The sequence below is a fragment of the Diprion similis genome, chromosome 6, assembly GCF_021155765.1.
Source record: "Diprion similis isolate iyDipSimi1 chromosome 6, iyDipSimi1.1, whole genome shotgun sequence".
Lineage (NCBI taxonomy): Eukaryota > Metazoa > Arthropoda > Insecta > Hymenoptera > Diprionidae > Diprion > Diprion similis.
Window position 1 is genome coordinate 6,067,808 of NC_060110.1, and position 22,145 is coordinate 6,089,952.

Consider the following 22,145-nt stretch of genomic DNA (forward strand, 5'->3'; position numbering starts at 1 on the left):
CCAACCGCCCCTAGCGGGTGTACGGGCAAGTTATACTCGCGGATATAATAATTGCGATTTATGTTATATTTGCGAATGCAAAGTAGTTAATTAATTGTAAAATGATAGTATAGGGGCGACTAGGCCCTAAATTTGTGATAACAACGGTGCTGTGAATGCTGCGGTGATACCGGCTGGGGTAAGCTCACCCAAATAATATAAGGCCAGACAGGAGGGGGGCGGCGGCTTAATCCGCTAATGTTTTTTTCACACTCCCTGGACACCGACTAACTGCGGCCCGCTGCCTCTGCACTTGCCGAAAACAACAATGGCCGAAAGTAATAAATATCGTTAGCTCGCGGCTCACCCGGGATTCGTGGCAGATACCAAACATGTTTTTAAGCCGATTATTTCTTTCACTAAGAAATTTCTCGTATGCCAATAAACACGAAGCAAAACAGAAAAAAGAACAGCGTGGAATAAAATGTCACTGATTCCGCAATTCTGACAGATTTTTTAAGTAAACAATAGCTTGTTATTTTGTCCCAAACAATTCCGAGCACTATGTATATCGCATATTATTTAATTTTCGTTGATAATCTTTATTATTATCATCTCCAGAATGGACTTGGCGGAAACTATGAAAAATATAGTGGCTAAGGGTATGCAAACAGAGATGGGACCTCCTGGTGCTGGTTATCCGGGAGGAGCGAATGGGGCTGGATATGTCACTGAGAAAATGTACATGCTGCTGCAGCTTTATTTGCAAAATAAGGGTTGGAATCCGAGCATCGAGCTGCTCCAATGCTTCACCGAACTTAAAGAGGCTTCCATGTTACCGAGCACCACTTACCTTCAGTGAGATTAGAATCAGTCAATATATTTCACGTCATGATGTGAGGCTTAAAAAATGGTAGAAAAACGCACCAAAAATTTAAACAAATTCAATCTTGTTTCAGGATGATGGCGTCCAGAGTTGCCTTAGATTCGCAAGGCAGGCTGGTCCTACGCGAAAATGGCAAAATAATACTGCCATATGAACATTTTGCAAACGCAGTAATGCTTAAGCACATGAATGGCCCGCACGGTCTTCACCTTGGTATGGAAGGTACTGTAAGAGCCGTTATGGAGTCATACACCATTGGACGAGAGTGTTTTGGCATGGAGAAGGAGTTTATTATTGAAGTGGTGCAGAATTGTCCCAATCCTGCGTGTCGCTATTACAAAAATCAGCTCGAGATGAGCCAGAAAATGAATCACATGGGGCCGACTTACATTCAAGACAACGAACCAACAGCCTCTCTTTTACGCTCTAGCTTTCCTCACAACGCCGACTTTCAAACGGTAATTTATTCTTTGCACGCACTTGTGCTAGAATCTGAGATAAAATTTAGGCAAAGTATAAGACAATTTTTAACGCAACTCTTCCGCTGCCACAGACTATGAGTGCTGCTCCATCCAATACCCACATGACTAATTCGGTCGTTGATCTGGTTGGCTCGTCGGAAATGCGAAGTGGAAACCAAATGAATCTCCAACGTCCTCCTAGTCGTCCTTCGCTTAATATTCCTCACCGGCCTACTTCTCAGGAGAAGAAATGTGCCAGCAAACAGCACTACGAGTCGCTCATACCCACCATTCCAATAACAGATCATAAATTGACTGATTTTCTTAGGGCAAATTTGGACAATCTCGATGGACTCAGTGGCCTAGGTGCTTTGGGCAATCTTCAAAGCTTGGGAAATGCCAATAAAGATCTGCTTGCGCTGCATAATGGAGCTTGGTCTGTCGACAGCGATAAGGGCTCTCGATCGTCTTCGTCGAACTCAGAAGGTGGTCAGCTATTTTTTTACCTATTTACATCAGTTACTTATTTATGACATTAGATGTTTGAGTAATTATTTTTTAAACTTTACAGGTGGACAAGAAAAAATTGTAAGAGCATTTGCCGAAGTGATGAAGAACATGGCGCGGATGAAAGCTTGTGTTAGACCAGCGATGTGTAAACCTTATGGTAAACAGTCTGAGGCCTTACAAAAAAGTGAGTTTTATATGATTGGATGAGAATTTATTTTTGATAGTGGTAAATGATAAGGTATGAAGTGAATTTTTCTTGAACTCTGTACATTATAATATTTCGCGTAATTTTGATTGATCCATTGTATTTAATTGAATATCTGTACACCTATATTGTCTACACATTTATTGTGATGAAACGACAGGTCTATAATTTATGTATAGTTAATAATGTTTTAAATCCTTTATTATTATTAATATTATTTTTTTTTTGGAATTGTCACTGAAGTGACGAGATTATTATTGTTTATATCCCCCATTAATATTACAATATACTCGATAGAATGTTAAAACAATATAGTAGTGATCATTCTTGTGTACTTACAGGCTTAATTATTAAAACGTTCGAGCAGGGTGACTTCAGGGTGCACTTTTGAACTGGCTCTGACCTTTTTACCTAATACTATATTTCATACTTGTCCACTTTCTAAAACAGTGTGGAATACTTAAAAAAAAAAAAAAAAAAATGTATTGGTTTCAGCGTTGGTCGATACGATACAGCTTGTTCAGTCTCTGAGAAGTTTCCTGCCGCCACCTCACATCCCCGTTTCGAGCTGGAAAAATGAGGATAAGCATCGATTAGATCATTCAGGAAGTGCTTATCTCCCAACATTGTAAGAAACCATAAATTGTTTCTTTATTGAGTTGATGATAATATTAATAATAATAATTTATACTAATTTATTAGAAACTATTTTCTATTCCTACAGGAAGGCAGGTGGACTAGAGGAGATGTGCGAGCAGCGTAAGTTAGACTAGGCCGTACTTTTTCGGTTCAAACAGTCTTTTCGGTGTTCTAGTCAGACGGAGTATGAGTTAGACCGTTAAATCGAGTCTAAAACCGATTGATTTTTCCCCCATGGATTGCTCAAAGGTTGTTGGCATTTAGAGGTTGACGTGGTAGGAGCCAAAACGAGTCATGCGTGGTCTGTGATAAACGTAGATGGTGCAAAAAGTAAACTAAACTAAACAGGAAAAAATCACATCTGCGTCTTTAGAATAAACTCTTGTTATAATTGTAAAAGTTATGATATATAATTGACTTACTATGTTATGTTCATGCAATACTATGTATGTACGTGTATTTTATATCTATGTGATCCAGGGTTTTGCTGTAACATGTACATATATTTATATATATACCTATATCTTATTTATTTATTCCAAAGACGCAGCTTCGTTTTCAATCATCCATCACATACAACTATTATTATACTCTCCTCATGGTTCTAATTTTCTCATAGTATTTTGCGATCTCAAATTCTTAGATTATATTTTTCCCGTATGTGCTAGTTCAGTATTATCTCAATCAATGCTGTAGTGTATTTCTGCTTGTTTCGTCAGTAGGAAAGAAAATTTTTTTAATTTTATTCAGCGATAAAGTATCACAATATAGCTTAAAACTCGCCTCATGAGATGGATTTTAATCTAACATCTTGTTCGAAATAGTACTTTCTTCTTTCTAGTATCGTCAAACAATCCCTAAAACTCACCCCATGAGAAGGATATAAAGTTAACATCATGTCAGAAATAGTTCGTTCTTCTTTCCAGTATCGTCTAACAATGCATTTCCACACTATGTATAATAATAATATGTATATATATATATTATGATATATATATATATATATATATATATATATATATATATATATATATATATATATGAATAGTTACGTGATGTACAGAGTTTTTCAGAACTCGACTAGCGCAGCTAGTTGCGTAAACAATAATCAGCTTTGAATAACTCTCTACAAACATATTACTATATTATGGGTATAGTATATGTATATTTGGTCCGTTAAACAAGACTGAAATTTCTTGGCCGTTAGGTATAGCCTAATAATTTCTGATATAGTTTTTTTGCCAAGCCAAAAAATTTTTTTCTCAACATATCCTTGTTTCCCACCAAATTTGAGAATATTTATTTTACTCTAGAGTTTTATATTTATTAAAATGTTGTTGAAAATGATTCTCATTTTTTGATTTGAAAAGAAGAGGATGAGCAATTAACACAAAGAAACAAATGTAACCATTCTAGATCGAGATTATCTATTACATAAGTGATGAGTAATTACGCGTGGCATGGATTTCGTTCATTTATTTTTAGGCCTGTTTCCATATGATTAAAAAAAAATTGTCTCATTTCCGCTTGTTCGGGTAATGTAATATTATTTTCGGAACCATTTAAAACTTTCGAATCGATGTACCATTGTAGAAATTGTCAAACACGTAAAATACAAGACTACTTCTGATTTTTCAATACATATGCAATTAATCATAGTTCAACTATATTACATTTTGTATTCAAAATACACTCGCTAACAAATATTCTGCTCTATTCGAACTCGAATTCAAGGTAGAACTGTTTTTAACGAGTGCTTCATAAGTAATATTATATTAATGATAGTGTAATAATAATAATTGTTATTTGAAAAATGCGCGATCGTCACGTAGTAATATTACTAATATTTGATAGTGAAAATAATTTGTTATTATATACGGCGTACACTTATCATTATTATTGAAGTACGCAATGCTTAAATATCAACGAATGAATCAAACAAAATTGTTCTCAATTTGTCTAAAGTATGCGTGTACGCTTGAGTGTTTGTATGTGAGATAATTTTATATATGAAAGTTGGAAGCGAGAGAATAAGAAGTTAAGAAAAAACAAATCTTGAAATGAAATTAACTATATTAATAGAAGTGTGGGCCTAGGCTATAAAATAGCAAAATTAAATATGATAAATTTAAGGAAAGACCGGGTGTTGATGCGTATATTTGAAATCTCTGCTTTCCGTTTCTCTAAGTATTGTATAAATCGCTGCAGACTTGTTTTATACACACACATATATATGTATTATAGGCCCTTAAGTTATTTTTATCCTTTTGTACCTAATTGGCTGCTGCAATATTACCTATACTGATATACATACAGTGAAACCGTATGTATATCAATTAACTGTTATTCACGTTATAATCATACGCTATCGTACTAATAGTTAAGTCCGCTGATTTTATCGCGTTATTACAAGTAATTACTCCACATAGGTACATTTAATAAATATCACTGTAATACTGTACTACTAATTTTTTACTATCAAAGTCTGAGGAAAACCATCCGTTCGTTATGTAATATTTTTAATGGATATACAACGAGGAAACTCAACTAGTCTCGTTTTTGTTTTCGGGTTAATTACGTTTGCGAATTACATTCTATGACAAAAAGCGTTTGACATTGGGGTTTACTTACAATAGAGAAATTTTACTATCGACGTTCAGACTTTGATAGCCTCACACATTAATAAAAATAACGTATGTAAAAGTAATTGTTCTGCTCCGTTCTGAATCCGTGATACAATATTATAACTGTTTGCGTGAAAATAACGTACGTACGTTGTGTATATTACATTCATACATATATACATAAATACAAGAATTCTATATACATTATACTGCTCTGTGTCTGCACACTAAAAATTGTCGTCGCTTGCCCAGTATTGCTCTTCTGTATTCCAGCATATTACTTATATAATTAAAAAACAAAGAAACAAACAATTATATTATATTACATTATATTATATTAAAGTTTTTACCAGTGTGAAATACTCGCCTGATGTATACAGATATATATACACATATATTTCTCTTCTATAATCCATGACACATCCTCCTATATCTCTTGCACATAATTCGCCGTCTCATTGCCAGATTTACTCCTCGTATCATCGGCTGGGCAGTAATCTTGCTGCTGGAAGAAGAAAATTTAACCGTCGCTTAAAAAACTTTTTCACAGATTTAAGCTCTGACATCGATCTGAGGAAAGTTGAACAATTAATGAAACTGAATCTAACAGTTTCAGAGTTAGCAACCAAACGTGTTAAACTTTTTGGGAGTATAAAAATACAGTTCAGTTTTATACTCAATCCTATTAAGTATTTGGGGTTCAAGGCATTTCACATTATTTTGATTTTCGGACTTCATTACCTTATTCGAATGAACTTTAGAACGTTACGCTGTTTATTCTGGCTGCTACTTTCACCCTCGTGAAGAATTATATCGAAACATACGTAGACTTACATCCTCCGCCTCGAGAACGAAGATGACGTCCTCTAGGAAGTAGAAGGCCTGTCCCAGGTCCCCTTCGCATAAGTAAGGCAGTTTGCTCCACGCCAGACACTTGAGCCCAAGGGGGCTGAAGACTCTGTCAATGAGGCTGGCTATTTGCCCTTCGAGGCCGTTTCCCTTTATCGGCAAGTACTCGGACGGTTTGTGGTCATTTCTTTCGCCCACTTCGACGTAGGGACTGAACGGAAGAACGATAGCGACGACGAGGCGTCCACCGGGCGCCAAGGTTGATTTCAAACGCCTCAGCAAGGTGTTCGGTTTGTCGCATCGGTCCAGTAGATTCAGGCAGAGAATCACGTCGAAGCTGCTGACCTCCTTGTGCCAATTATCAACGTCCAGCACCCTGGAGGTGGCAGATATTCTCGTATTTATACAGGTTTCCGCGCAATGATATAATCGAAACGTGAAAATTATTGCAGAGTAGGTGATTTGAACCCTTAAAATTTAACGTCGTCTTCGACGGACTACCGCTCCAGCTTCGAGACCGACGTCGCGGTACGTAAAACTCCCATAAAGATCTACTTTAATCAAATCCTTCCCTCTCCGAACGTTCAACGACCACCGGCAATTGGCAATTGGCAATAGCACTAAACTTAGGCGAGTGGAATCGTCGAACTAAGTCCTAAGTGATTGAAACGACTTCAATTAAGATCTTGCCGCGCGATGGAGAACTCCGATGCTGTAACAGGTATATGTATACAAGCAACCCCACTGCTCCCTGTCTGAAACTCTTCGATTTGATGCAGCGACTGTTTTCCACTGACGAATGCCGGTAAGTAGATTCACGGTGAAACTATCCTTTCCTAAATCCTTTCGTATTTTTTAAATAATTTGAAATTCTGATTTATCGATTTCGAGATGAGCTTGTAAGGTTGAAGTTCGTAATGCAAACTTAACGATGCAGTATTGGGCAAAAATCATTATCACGCAACTTTATAGGAATTGTTAGAAACTATTTCTCACGTTGCAGGATAGCAATTTTCTTTATGCATATTTTTTTACGTTAACTTTAGTGAACTCTTCAACGTCATATATGAACTTGAACTTCTTCATTTGTACCCTGCTAGATGTTAATACTGATGCAGTGGTGATTGAATCTTAATTACAGAAAAAACACACACCCTTGTGATTTTTCCGATTTTCCAATCATGGTACATGCAATGACTCACGTGAATCCTTTTCGGGCAAGGGTCCACCTCATCGGTGGCGATATCTCCGTGGCATAGACGTTATTGAAAAGGTGGGCGATGTGGGAAGTCGTTGCACCGTCGCCGGCACCCAAATCAACGAGCGAGTTCCACGATCCCGAGTATTTGCTGGCTGACATTAGCTTCTTGAACTGATCTGACGAGAACACGTGCATAGAACCTCGGCCGAGCAGTCTGTGATAGAAATCAAAAAATGATTTAGTATTATCAGAAATCACAAGAACCACGAAAAACGTGATTATCTGCCAACTAAATAATTACTTCTTATTAACTACACATGTATCAGCCTCTCGATTCAAGATTTTAGTTTTTATTTTATGGCTGGATTTGAATTTTTCCGGCTTATTATATGTATACACTGCATTCTGATTTATGACCGAAGTTTAATTTTGGACTCTTTAATCAATTTCAATACAGTTCTGCGTACAAAATGAAATAAAGTTTTTCAACTGTAACCAGAAAATTTCGAGTATGTCGTACCATTTTCTTTGCTTATAGTTACTCGTACTATTCATACATATATTTCTTTGTGATTATTGCGATAACTCAAAGTTGGCGCAACAATAAATTGATGCTAAGGTCTTAATAAATTTCTAAAATGTCCTCAATTGAACAGATTTAATTTTTCACTAACCCCCACATGTATTTAGGTACAATGGAAATGAAAAAATACCTGATACATATACACTTTGTTTGTTTTTTATAAGTTACACGTTTGTCGTAAGAAGAGGAGATAAGCGCCTGTTATATTTTGAGCCTTTAATTTTAATATTTAGTGATACCTGAATGCAATCTTTTATTTTCCATTTAATTAACACGCGAAAATAATTTTAGTTATTTCTGAATTTTGAAGTTTAGTAACGAAGCAATGTACATAAATATCAGATACATATTGTTGAAGGGAATTCACTGCTCTGTTATAGAAACTATAGAAGATTGCGTTCAGGAACTGCTAAATATTAACATTAAGGGCTCAAATTATAACAGACGTCTTATTTCCGCTTGCTACAACTATTTTCCGTGCTAAACGTGCGACTTTGAATAAAAACAACAAATAATCGACCTTTTTGGACCACCCTAATATACGTACCCTTTTGGAATAGAAATTATAGGGATTGCGGTGCGAGTTACGTATTAGGATGTTGATGTTACATTTGGGAGTGTTCTTTGAACTTGTCGAATACCGAAATCGAAGTCATTTCTACTCCAAAAAAGTGCAGTTGATGTAATTATCGTCACGTATGTAAATCCAGCAGGTTTTTTCACCATTCAAGCTCGATAGTAAATTGTATGACATTTTCTTCAATGAAATGAAAAATATTTAAACCATTATTTAACAATGCCAATTGTATTACATTTTTGCACTAACTATAGTAGATGAGAATTTCCTCAATGCAGGTAGGTACATATGTACGACAAGTACCCACAACTGCGAAGTTTTCGAATGACGGGATGATTAAAAATTGTTCTATGCATGTATTTTCACGCATTTTGGATCGAATGCAATAAACAGGTGAAAATTCACGAAATCTGAGGATAATTTTTTGCGACCGAGAAATCACAAGAGGATAACCATACTTTGTTGAAAAATTTGGCATACTTTAGATACCCAGATTCCAGATAACACGCTAACAAGCAATGTAACACAGTGTTTAGCTTGATGCACTGTGTGTTACAGTACACAAAAACTGATATTCGGTAACGTTATTTATTCATTTTGTCACGAGACGCCTGTGCGCGCGGTTTCCTTAAAAAGGAACCTCCTCCCCCTCGCATCCTGGGTCGACAGGCACGAGGCTAACGTGTCCCTTGCCGGCAGAAGCAAAGCAGATTTTGATCGTGCGCATTCAGGAACCAAGTTATAAATAACCGAATCTGCTGTGGATGGTCCGCGCTTCGAGATAGCCGATGCCATCAATTAACGAGCACCTCGCCCTATTGAATAATAAACAAAAATAAAAGCCTCGCGAGTCGAGGTATAAGGTAGGTGGGTAGGTAGGTAGGTAGGTAGGTAGGTCGGTTGGTACCTACTACAGAAGACGAGTAAGAAGAAGACGAGAAGGGTGAGGAGGAGGAGGAAGGGTAGAAGGCGTGTGTGTCGCGGTTCACGACTATCACAACACGCCGCGTATATGCACATATACAGGAAAGGTTTGGCTGCCGCATTGTTTGCTGACTGGTCCCCCCTTCACCCTTTCTTGGATATATGCCCCGCGCCTCTTTTCGCCCGCAACTTCGTTGTCGTTTATCCCGGAGGACGGGCGCACCACCACCTCGGCCACCGGCTCTTTCTCTATCCCTCCCTCTCTCTCTCTCTCTCTCTCTCTCTCTCTTCCTCTCTCTCCCCGGGCCACTACGGCTCGGAGGTCTCCGTTTTATTTATCTTTATTGTCGTAAGCGCTGCATCGCTTCGGACACACACGTGCGGACCACAAATCAAGCCCCCGCTGCATCGCACATACTGTCCTCGCTCCCCGCGTGCATCGACAATTAATTCGCCGCGTTTGCTCCTTCCTCCGTTATATGTATAGCATTTCAGAGTCGCAAAGCCGCTTCGATCGCTTCGATCCCTCGCTTTTCGACCACTTTTCGGCATGCCCGATCCAACGCGCATATACAACTGCCCGTTTGCCGATTATACCGCCATCCAGCTTCGACATCTCGTTTCGCACTGTATAGGCATCTCTGACAGGATCGCGTGTGTGTATGCAGCAAAGCCGGTATGCGACGCCCCCGCATCAACCGCAACCGGACATACGCGTTGAACTATCATTTGACGCGATTTTTTTCACGACGATAATATTATACTAATTTTATCATCAATTTCGAAATTCTACCTGATACAGTCTGCCCTCGCAAGTTTAATCGCAGAAAAACGAGTTGAAAATCAAAATTCAGTAAATGACATTTAGGCAGCGATGGAGTTGAATAATTTTATAACGAACTGAATAATCGTCTCCCCCTTTACGCATCAGCGAAAGCACTCTACCAAACCTTCGACGTTTCTTCTTCTATCTTTTCCGTTTCTTGTCTCGACGAAGCCGATGAGCGAGGTTCTTTTGGGGGTACCTTGCAGTTCGGTTTATAGCCTTATCCCCAACGGCGGCAAGCAGTCTGGACAGACGGGTCCAGTGCCGATATCGGAGTCCCTCTTCTCTTGTGTACACACTCGAAGCCCTACGTGTATTAATACTTGTGTGGGTACTTATGCATACCTCATCGGCTCGTTTGTGCACCGCTGTACGTCCGCTTGCATATACATCAGGCGCGATTAGCGACATAACACGAGTACTACAAATATTATATACAAATGTATATCCTACGTTATGACGAATCTGTACTCTGTAGAAAAACTAAATCTAAATTACTAATTTTATTAGAAGCAAAATTATTCTTCGTTTCTCAATCCTTAGCGACTGTAACGGTCGCCATACTGAAGAATCTCGACATTGAATTACGAGGAATTGAAACGATCTGAGAGCTTCAGATATCTACAAATTATAACATACCTATATACACGTTAAATAACTGCATTAACTAACTTAACCGCGGTAATCGTTTGCCCCGGATGTTTTAAATTCAAAACCAGTTCGTTCGTTCAGCCGCTTGTAAATTGTATATATTATTTCTTGCATTGGGCCTGATCTAGGCGCAGTCTTCGAAGTCATGAAACATACGCGCAGCACAGATAGACGGTCGGATAGGTTAATATTCTCATTAGATTACGCGTAGTGTACACAGATAAGGAGTTGTACCGATTACCGAACTCACACGCGCACACATCTACGTCGTGAAAACATGACGCGTGTAAGTATACACGTGTAGATCTAGGTATACGTGTTCCTTATTCTGGCTCCTTTATATCATCAGAATATAGTAATACATGCGCGTATAATAGCTCTGACGAAGAAGAAGCGAGCTGGAGAATTCTCGATGCAGCGTGAGCAGCAGCAGCAGCCCCCGCGGGCCCGAGCCGAGAGTCGAACGACGGGATTTGCAAACAATAGGCTTCGGGGAGCGAGGATTCTTTAGATGGCGGCTGATACCCGTCGCATTTCCATATTATTGCTATTATTAGGTAAACGGTGGTCCAGCGAGGCGATGCGATGCGATGCGAGGTGAGGTAAGGCAAGCAAGACGAGGCGCGCGGCGCGCGCGCCTCTCCTTAACACTGGACCGAGGCAGGCGCCCTTATAGCTGTTTTATGAACAGGGCGCAAACAACAATAATCGATACGACACGGCAAGGCACGGCCTCCAGAACCGAGAAGAACCTCGAGCTTCGTCTCAACTAGCTCCTGCTCCCGTGCACACATTGCTCCTTCCTGCCACCTTGTCCTGCATCCTTCCCGGACTAGTTAAACCTACAGGGTGTGCGGCGCTGTCACCTTTTCCCAGATCTCACAGGCGACCATTGCATCATTCAGAAGGTATCACTTCAGCGCGTTTTTGATTATTATTGCATAGGTATATACCTGCATACTTTGTAGTTACGTTGAATATTAAATCGCATGCCGGGTTATTCTGTGCGGAATCGTACCACCGGAAATTTAATATATACGATGTAAATTCGTCCCCAGTTATGCGATTTAAGGCAAATATTACCGAAATACGCCTGCATTAATGCAACCGAGAGTACATTTTAAAGATCGGCATTTGTTTCAATGTTCACGATTGGCCGACTCGCCCTCTTTAACTGTATAGGGAATATTTTCGATCGGAAAATATACGCAGAGTTGCATAAATGCATGCGGATTTAGCCTGCATACAGTGATAAATTGCCTATGTGACATTGCCACGAAGTAATCCCGTATATAAGCATTCATTTTGCGATAATGTTCGCCTGCGCGTAGGCAACCATGCCGCGCAAAGCCACTGATATTCGATTTGCTGCATTTACGAGCGTGATATGACAATGCAGATGCCTACACACAGGCGGATCTAGGCTTTCCTTATATGTACTATGCACCGCTGCAGCATTTATGGAATATCTTTCTAGAATAGGTATTTCAATCGTCAGATATTACACCGTGTGACGGCGACTTAAATCGTGGAATCCGGTTGGAGAAATATCAGACAATTTTAAATGTACATTTTTCTAGCTTTCTTTATTAACTTCCGCATTTGCGATTTACGCGAAATTGCACGGATATTTTATATCCTACGTGTGCACAAGCACCATAGAACTGGGACTGCTGGGAGTGGATCTCGGATTGGTACTGCAAAGAGATACCCACTTTGGACACCTGGCCGCATACATGCGGGCTTATATCCGACCTAATGAAGCGAGTGACACGCGATCTGATTGGACTCTCGTTCAGGAATTTGCCCAGTCATCGTGACGTTCCGGGCACAGGTCGTGCACAGCTATCTTCACTGTAGGTATATTATAGTTTTGTAATACTTTGCATGTTCCCGTGCAGATACATACGTACGAGATGGAGAGCACGAATACGTATGTATCTGATGTATCTAAATTGTGATACGGCCATGTACAATAATCCTTCGTCGTCATTAAATTGATTAAATAAATTCAAGCATCTAATATTTTCAGGTGTAGGTACGTATCTTTAGGTGCACGTGGTATGTATATTAAAAATTTAGAATATCTTCATATTTATGTTTGATGTATTATGAATAATTGATAATAACGGACATTTTGCACAACTATGTAGGTATGATGTATACACTGGCATAGTGGATACACAAAAATTAATGTTTCAAATTTAACATCTCCCGTTGCACGGGCATACTGAATGCTTGGAATACATGATTATAAGATACATGGATTGATGAAATAAAGTTCAACACACGTGTGCCCTCCACAAAACCTAAAACAGAGGCAGATTACCCTTATAATGAAATGTCGAGCAATGTATTAGGTAAAAAAAGACGAACAAACGTAACATATTTTTGAATAACTCTCGGAAGATTTTTACATCGTAATCTTATGTTGTCGTATTAATTCATTTCTGCGTTGCATTTTCTAAAATTTCGATGATAAACAAAAACCGGAATCAAAACCTTTAAAATAATCGGATCACCGTTTTTTTCAGGTTACATCCTTTTTGTCGCTATACCGCATGCAGAAACGGTGTAAATGTAAAAGCGGGTGACTGCACAGTGCAGGGTCGAAAGTTTCGAGGGACGAGAAAGGTTAGGCTAGGATCGCGAAGTGGTAAAATAAAGAAACTAGGAATATGTAAGGTATATGTGCAAGGACGCGGGTGCGGTACGGGAGCCAGAGGAAGAAGCAAGAGCGGCGAGGGAGGTCACCCTTTGGTAGATCGTTGGTTCACCCCTTCCTCCGTTGCCTCTTTGTCCTTCCCGTTCCTCCAGCGATTCGCGATCCCTTCTTCGCCTTGGTCCGGGCGATTATACAATCAAGAAACGAGATGTTATATATTGCGCTACACGATGCAATCACACATAAATGTACACAAAGCTATAATATATACATACACACACACGTATATATACACACATATGCATATGTACACATATATGTATATATAGACTAGCTAGACTCGCCTTCGCGTGTGTAGTGCGGCGCGGGAGGATAGGGGTGAAGAAGACGAGGGTGCAGGCGTGGTGACAATGTACAATGCGTGTGTGTGTGTGTGTGTGTGCGTGTGTGTGAGCGGAGTAGGAAACGCGTTGTCGTCGTCGTATTTCCGCGGCCTCCCAGGACGGCGAAAGAGGGGCGCGAAACGAAGTGCGCCCCCCAACTCCTGCGTTTTTCAGGGATCTCTCCGCGCAGAGAACCTAGCATCAGAGAGAGAGAGAGGGAGAGAGAGAGAAAGGAGATATATAGTATGCCCGGGAAGGTCCCGTGTATTTAGCATTCCCCCTACCCCAGGAGAAGACGAGAGTCGGGGGCCGCGGCGGCGGCGGCGGCGTCGTCTCGTTAGCTATACCCCTCGAGTTCTTTCCGTTTCATCTCGCGAGCGAGGCATCTCCGTAGGGAGAGGTAGGTGAGGAGTCCCACCCCCCCCCTCTTCCTCCTCCTCCTCCTCCTCCTCCCTCGCCCTCCTATCAAGCACGGTTCCCTTTCCCTTTCCCGATCTTGGAGCGTACCTCCACCCCCGTGCCGGTGGGGATGATGAAGCTGGAGCGAAGGGGGAAGGGGGCGGACCCATGGACCACCCCGGGATCCTAGTGGAAGGGATGCCCCGCCTCTCGATAACGTGAATATATGCGGAGAGTGAGAGGGAGAAAGTGGGAGAGGAAGAACGGCAAGAGGGGAAGAAAGGGAAGGCGCAAGGGCGGGGGGACAATTATACACGCGAGGTTGAAAATGTCGCGCGCTTACCACTTACCGCGCACGCTCCTCCACGTTCGTCGTCTTGTCAGCTGTGTTTTGCTCCTCTCATCGCGAAATTTCACCCTCCGCGGTCGTGCACGTGTGTGCGTGTTTCTAGCCCCGTTTTGTCGCGAGGGGTGGTGGTGGTGGAACGCGAGGCGTGGGAGGGGGAGGGGGAGGAGACGGGTCCCCGCTATTTCACTACGGCGGGTGGATGGGATGCGGAGGAGAGAAAAATAAAGAGAGCCAGAGGGAGGGAAGGAGAGAGAGATAGAGGGAGAGAGAGAGAAATGGGCGGCGGAGCAACGGCGGAGACGAGGGAGAAGGCAGATTCTTAAACGGGATCGTTATGCCAGTCTCACACGTAGATACGCGTATACTGGCGCACACTCATGCGTCATTCCGCACACACGGATAGATTAGGGGTTTAAAAAACCATGGATACTACGCACACCATGCGCAATTAAAACTCTACCTAACGTACAACTTGTGACGAGTCTACTTTCTATTCGCATGGCGCCTTCACAGGGTTCACGAACGAGCAATCGACGCTGGGGGACTTTAATTTTTTACAAACCGTGCGTTAGATTGTAATGTCAAATTCCAGAGATTCAGGCTTGGAAAATCTGGTGCAGTTAGTTCGAGCATAAAGAGCTATATAGCGAGTGTCTATCAAGACGAGGTTAGATCACCGATAGCCAGCGGTGCGACACAAGTGTGTAACATCGGCAGGCTCGGCAGTCTCGTCCCATAAACGTATAACAGGCATTGGTTATAGGTATACAAGAGGGTAGACCAAGTTCTGAAAAGTACAGGCGAGTGGGCTGAGGAGGGGAATAAGAAAGAAGGCGGGCGCATCTATCTATCTGTCTGTATTGTCTGTCCGTCTGTCTTGTCCTGTCTTTCTGTCTGTCGCGCTGCTGTCTTTGGCCGCGCGAACGAGCGTAAGCTGCCGGTTACTGCATCCCGAGGAATATGTGTGCATGCCCATGTATGCGCGAGTCGCGACGCGACGCAGCTAGAGGACTCTCTATACGACCACCCAATCCCGGGTCCACCTCACCACCACCACCACCACCACCACCACCATCATCGGTCGTCTTTCTAACTTTTTACGGATCGCTAAATACGACTCTGATTGGACCCGCCGCTTTCATATTATTCGATTTATGTCGACAATGCCGCCGACCGACCGTTCCGACGCGTCTTCGCTTCCTCTTCTTGGCTTTGGTCTACTTCTTCGTCTTATTTCTATTGCCGACTTGAAACAACCCACGTGGGCTCCGCGTCACGGCGGCACGTTTTAAATAACCGCACGACGAGTCAAAACAGGGGAAAAAAAAAACTGCGCAAATTATTCAAATTGTCAAACTCGGTATTCTCGGGCCGAGCATAAGTTTGCAATATGAGCCGATAGAAGACGAATATCGCAAATACGCAAGGCGATAAAAACATTGTCTCCCGGGTGCAGACGATTTTTTACACAACAAGAGTATCTATGTTACGCTTTTTTTCACCAACCACGAAATTGAAGTTAGGCTCGCGTAATGTCAGATTTATTTGCAACTGCGCATTCGCCGACACACTCTATACAGTCATATAAGAAACAAGTACTTCGTGTATGGAAAACACGCATGAAAAAGCGCATAAAACATACTTGCGTTGTATAAATTCTTCAACGTATCTAGAGCTCGTCTGTTTCACCATTACTCATCTTGACTGGCCACGCCGGTGAGCTATCTCTATTCTCTGATATGTACACACCCTGGGGCACGCGCCAGACGAAATGGAGAGTCTACACATCCGTGGTCTTATACTCACGTTCTAGAACCGCACGTTTCGTTCACCGCGCCGGACCAAGACGCGGTTTTACTACTGGCGACATGAGCGAAGCGTTGGCCTCTCGTCAGGCGTTTCGTTATTGCTACTGCTTATCCATGCTGGTAGGCATACACCTAGGAGCAAACGTAGCGTGTTTTCTTCAGATAGAAGCCTGCTGTATTACTATTTTTCGTTGTTTCGTTTCTGCCTGACTTCAGAAATATATCAATTTAATCTCAACAACATACTTGGTTTTTTTTTATGTATTCTTTTCATCACTGACCAATGGAAAAGTTCAATCATAGATCGGCCCACGTTATAAATCGTCTGTTTGTTGTATACAATAACTGCGAGCAGCGGTATAATCATGTATGAATTCAATGAAAAACAATATGTCTGATAATAGCATGGCGAGATGAGAAATCCGCCATTTTGAGTTTCGTCCTCGCGAAGTCTGCGGGACAATTCGTCGGTGGAATCTGAAGGAGGAGGAGGGTTCGCGATAGGGTTGATTAGTAATTAAGAGAGCGCAGTCGCGGAGTGTCTCGGCTCGCCCCAGGCGCCGCCCCTGGTTTAATTACTGGTCGACGTCAGCCCGAACGACAACGAATCTGAGAAGAAAGAAAAGCCTCGAGAGCCGGGAGGTCCTTCCTTCCTTCCCTCTCGTCTTTCGCATCCACATCATCAGAGGCGCACGCGTCCCTCATTATTTTAGTGTATGGCCAACATCATTTATACATATATGTATATCGTTATAATGTAACGTGTAAAAATATCATAATAAAAAATGGCGACTCAAAAATATATAAGTATTATATTCAGACCTGACGGTTTAGGCAATGAAATTCGACTAAATAATCTCAATTTTAGTAGGATGGTATTTAGCTGAAAATTCTTTGTAGACTAGAGTAAATGCATGAATTGTGGTCAATGATCGGTCGTGGACATCTTTGTAAGATTCTGTATTTATTAATTTGATGTTTAATGCGTTCAATTACTCGATCCTTGAATAGAATCCGACATTGAGCAGCGTGGATATAAATTCTTAATACTTGGTGTATTTGATTGTTCGAAAATTGTAGAGTTTACCTATAGATCAAAGCATCTCTACAGCAGCTCAGATTAGATGTGCCTATTAAATTTGGCCAGATGTGGTAATGAATCGATGAAAAACGGTACATATAACTGTACGTTCTATATTGTAACGTGGAAGAAAAAGTTCTGTAAATCTCAAACTCGTATATTACCGAGTGAAAATTGCGTTACAGTTAGTGTCAAAGACAAAATTCCCTGTTTTACATTCCTGATTTCCCGTTTTCCCCGATTTCCAGGCTTGGTCGTCCCGAAGTCCTGCAGGCTTCTGTCGGAGCTAGGTACGTTGCGCATCCAGGAACGCGACGCAGATCACCGCGGTGAGAGGTAGCGCATGCGCCCCGTCGCGTTAATTACGTCTGGACCGATGCAGCAAGGGATACGTATAGAGCTACAGCTAGCCCATCGCCACCACAACCACCACCACCACCACCATCACCCAGTGCTCGAGTATACGACCGGCAATTGGAGGACCTCCTACGGTATATACCAGGGCTGCTTTTTCGTCTGTGTGCGAGGGTGTGACGCCGACAGCGCAAACGCGTTAATGATAATTACTGACCGCCAGCCAGGACCAAGCCCAATCGAACGCTGGGAGGAGCCGCGAGAGGATCCCAGGGATAAAGTGGGGGAGGATAAGGGAGATACGGGCGTGGGATTATAGGGCTGGGGATCGGAATCCGGATGAGGATAAGTGCCCAATAACTGGGACAACGGTTATGGCTCTGCACCTTTCGCGAAAGCCTAAATTCAGTTCTGATTAGGTGTAATAAGATGCGGAGGAGCCGGTAATGTAACCTCGTGAATATAGGACCTGCACACTGTTATAGGATCATTTCCGAAGACGATTTTCTTTCGAACTATTTTAAAGCATTATTACCTAAGGAATCTGGATAAAAAAGTACACTATCAATGAATCGAGTCTCTACTGTATAAGATTTGATTTTGTTATACAACGATCGCCATGTTGCTGTAATTCAAGTTTGCGCAGGTTGGAGTGAATTTAATCATGAGATAAAAGATGCTGAAACGAATAAAAAAATTCGTCAATTTTCAACATTTATTCCTGGAATCAAATTTCATACCGTAAGGTGTACACATCCCCTTAAACGTTTTTGTACAAATGCCTACGCAATCGGTACCTAAACCAGAATAGCATCAACTATAATTGTAAAAGAGATTATTATAAATTTTTCTCAGACCTTCATGTAGGTATTTCAGGATGATAGCATCTGTATTCTAATACTGGTGTAGAACGTATGTGTTTCGATCGGTAGAGCCATGCTATTGTTTTTGCGTTCGGTTCGTGGGAGAATTTTTCCCCTTTCGCTACCGAGGGTTGGCTACTGAAGGAGGCACGTGTTTCTGTCGTTTCTGTAAATTACGAATTCCATGGCGTCGCGTCGTGTCCGATACTCGACCTGACTAGGGTGCGCTCGAAACGGGGGCGGAAGAGAACCGAGAGGACAGGGACCACTCGGGAGACGATCCCGAACCCGAGTCGGAATGAAAAAGCTGAAGAAGAAGAAGAAGAAAAAGAAGAAGCAGAAGGTAAAGAATAAGAGTATAATATATAGCAATAGCTGGAGAGAGAACAGGGACTGGTTTTCGCACCGGCATTAATTCCGCGCGCGGTCTCGACGGCATCGGTGGTCTTCCGTTCTCATTATAATCGTATTTATAAGAAGGCCTTCCACTTGCACCCCGGCATCTAGCGCGTAAATCGGCACCCATGCACATTGTGCGTGTATAATCAATTCATTCGAGGACCTCACCATGGGACCACTAGTAAAATATAAGGGAAAATTCCGTCGCTAGTTAAGCTGTGATGTAGTACAAAGTCAGCTACACGACCTTGATGACAAATGTATCTCAAGTTCCGATTCACCAAGTTTGATCAGAAGCTTAGGTTGCTACTTATACCGACAGTGAGATCCAATGGTGAATTTCTGAGAAGTGAATGGGACCTGAGTGGCTGTGCGAGAGTATGAAATGTTCGCGTTGCGGCAGAATGTTGCATTGCTATATTCGTTCATGATTGAAACTCTTTTCAATCAAGCTTGATTGATCGGAACTTAGAAACTTGAAGACAAGCAAGCTGCACGTTGACGAAGGAGTCCAACTTGCGACGGTCTAATGCCCTAATCATCCCGGCTTCTCGATGAGTCAGGAACGGTGGACTAGAAGGAAGAGATGAAGAAGCCGAAGAAGAACAGGAGGGGGAGGAGGAGGAGGAGGAGGAAGAGGAATCAGAGGCGGCAGCAGCAGGTGGTGCGCGGAACTAAACACTACCTGCTGCTGCTGTTCACCGCACAAAAACCTGGCTACTGGTTTCGCTCGTTCTTCTGATGCGCCTCGCTCTTGGACTCCCGAGTTACGCTATTCACGTGGAGCTATTACCCTGGTTGAACAAACCGCTGGATTTTCGCAATTGTTATACAAACACCTGCACTCACATGCATGTGTCTTTGATTTATTCTCTCTTTCGCGAATTATCATGTTTTCACCGAGTCTTTGACGAATTATTTCCAATTTATTGAACAATAATAACAGTTTATCAAGAAACGAAATAAAAACTGAAAAAAATGTATATTGTTCTTAAAAATAGTTAGAAGGTCTCCTCCAGAGACGTCTTTGCGGTTGTACAAGTATTACAAAAAATGCTGATTGAAGAAGTTGCTTATTGAGAAGGTATGAGAACAAGTTTTAACGATCCATATTGTACTATTCCATTTATATGTATAATAAGGCAGGCTCATTTGTAGATGAATCATGCGATGTGTAAATGAGGATCAGGTTGAAAAATTCTTGCCTGGCCATTAAGGGCAGCAATTAATAGATCCAAGAATGTGTATTTATTACTTGGAGGCTGTAATCAATTTTAATTGACTTTCGAAACTTCTCCGCATGGTTTACAGATATGCGCGTGTTATATTTCTTATATTATAAAGGGGTGTGAATAAAACCTACTGCGAAGGCGTTGGAAATTTGAATGTCACATAACGAGTCATTCGGAGGAAGTGAAGAGACGTATGATTGGGAAAAAATCAGGATTATTTGCCTGGGTGTCCCAATTTCAAATCCACACCCAACCGTGCATCATAGAAGACATACTAATATAGAATTAGTTGGAGGCATTTATACCGCAACACATACATGTCTAATTAAAATTCCTAAGTAACGAGTTGGACCCTGAATAACCCCCGATCAACGGGTCTGTATATGTATAATCTAACGACGCAAAGATATTTGACTCAAATAAATCAAAAACAACGTAGGCGTAGATACATTGCACGTATGTAAATTGTAATATAGTTAATTATGGAAGCATGGAAAAAAGATGGTGAAAATCCCTTACCATTCGAATGAAAAAATTCGAAGATTTTGAGGCATGGGATTTAGAAGTGAGATAAAAGCTTGGGGTTTCAATCTAAATTTTTCAGCATTTATATTCAGATATTTTGGCCAATTGGAGCAAAAATGTTCGGTAATGATCGTTCAAAGATTGGCTTAGTGTACATATTTCGCACATTTCAAATTTGGTCCTGGGTCATGCATGCGGTATCTTGGGTATCACGTTGCGAGCAAGTTAACATGTAAAATCTCGAAGGAAGCACGAGACGAACGTGTTTAATTACAAATCCCGAGGTGGAAAGGTGTTACAAAGGACAATAGCTGATTCAGTTATTCACCAGCTGCAGCTCAACGCGTCTCACCAACAGCAACGCATCGGAGTTTTGGTGCTGTTGCATCGCGTTTGATATATAACCCCGTTGCATTGTTGCACCGTTGTATTCGTTTTACGTAGGTATAGGTACTCACACAAGAACACTAAGAGATGCACGCAGGTTGTTATTATCGCTTTATATTATTATGATTTGAATAAAAGAAAATTAAGATCTTGACGAGCGAACACCGCGCCTCGACCATGAGTATGAACAATTATGAACCGATGATGATCCGTCCTCCGGTTGTAACACAAAATGAGGAGTAAAGAGAAAACATGCAGCGTATATAAGGCAATCGCAATATATATGAACCTGTAATTACGCGAACCGCTGATTCTTAATCCTTGAATTTCATACCAATTAGATTTTGGAATACATACCGCTATATTATTAATACTGTATATAGAAATGTGTTGCAAAATGCATTGCTCAATAACTTCTCGACACTTTTTTACGCACGAAGTGCGGTTATAATGAGCAAAAATTGCTCAATTACCTAGAGCCGAATCCATTGTGTGATAGAGTATATATAAAAAGATTCCAATCACGGAAAATACGCCTTTGATTCGTCGTGTATCTATACATAAAATATAGGATTCTCTAGAAATTTCCGTAACCGTGTGAGTTGGGTTGCCTTGACGTTAGGCGCAGATCACCTTATACTTGACACTAGATATTTATTCAGAGTTATTTTCTGAATAAAACAGCACCCGATTTGGTCTAGTGTCGAAAAAAATCATAATCCAAGTAAATCTGCAGACCCGTAGTTATTCTAACGTGTCGAATGAAGGCAAGAGCATACATTCGG

At 41.4% G+C, this 22,145-nt stretch overlaps 2 protein-coding genes across 7 annotated transcripts in view; one reads left to right on the forward strand and one right to left on the reverse strand.

The window, feature by feature from the left end:
- LOC124406853 lies at positions 1-5,809 on the forward strand. Of its 5 annotated transcripts, XM_046882496.1 has the most exons (8): positions 1-178; positions 319-497; positions 598-837; positions 939-1,323; positions 1,419-1,812; positions 1,898-2,020; positions 2,537-2,669; positions 2,766-3,028. In XM_046882496.1, exons 3-8 carry the CDS (start codon positions 602-604, stop codon positions 2,812-2,814), a joined length of 1,320 nt encoding a protein of 439 aa, XP_046738452.1. In that variant the 5' UTR covers positions 1-178; positions 319-497; positions 598-601; the 3' UTR covers positions 2,815-3,028. The 5 variants fall into 5 exon arrangements, with proteins under 5 accessions (XP_046738452.1, XP_046738453.1, XP_046738455.1 ...); XM_046882497.1 differs by lacking the exon at positions 319-497 and having other exon boundaries at positions 601-837; XM_046882499.1 differs by lacking the exons at positions 1-178; positions 2,766-3,028 and adding an exon at positions 5,687-5,809 and having other exon boundaries at positions 191-497; positions 2,537-2,612.
- The window catches only part of LOC124406857 (protein-L-histidine N-pros-methyltransferase), a 26,921-nt gene continuing 8,824 nt past the window's right edge, over positions 4,049-22,145 (reverse strand). The window contains exons 3-5 of one of the 2 annotated variants that reach the window (XM_046882503.1): positions 7,356-7,568; positions 6,139-6,529; positions 4,049-5,806 (exon numbers count right to left, since the gene is read on the reverse strand). In XM_046882503.1, the coding sequence (XP_046738459.1) occupies positions 5,732-5,806; positions 6,139-6,529; positions 7,356-7,568 (679 nt within the window). In that variant the 3' untranslated portion in view covers positions 4,049-5,731. Of the gene's footprint in view, positions 5,810-6,138; positions 6,530-7,355; positions 7,569-22,145 lie in introns of both variants that reach the window. The other variant, XM_046882502.1, reaches the window with a different exon arrangement.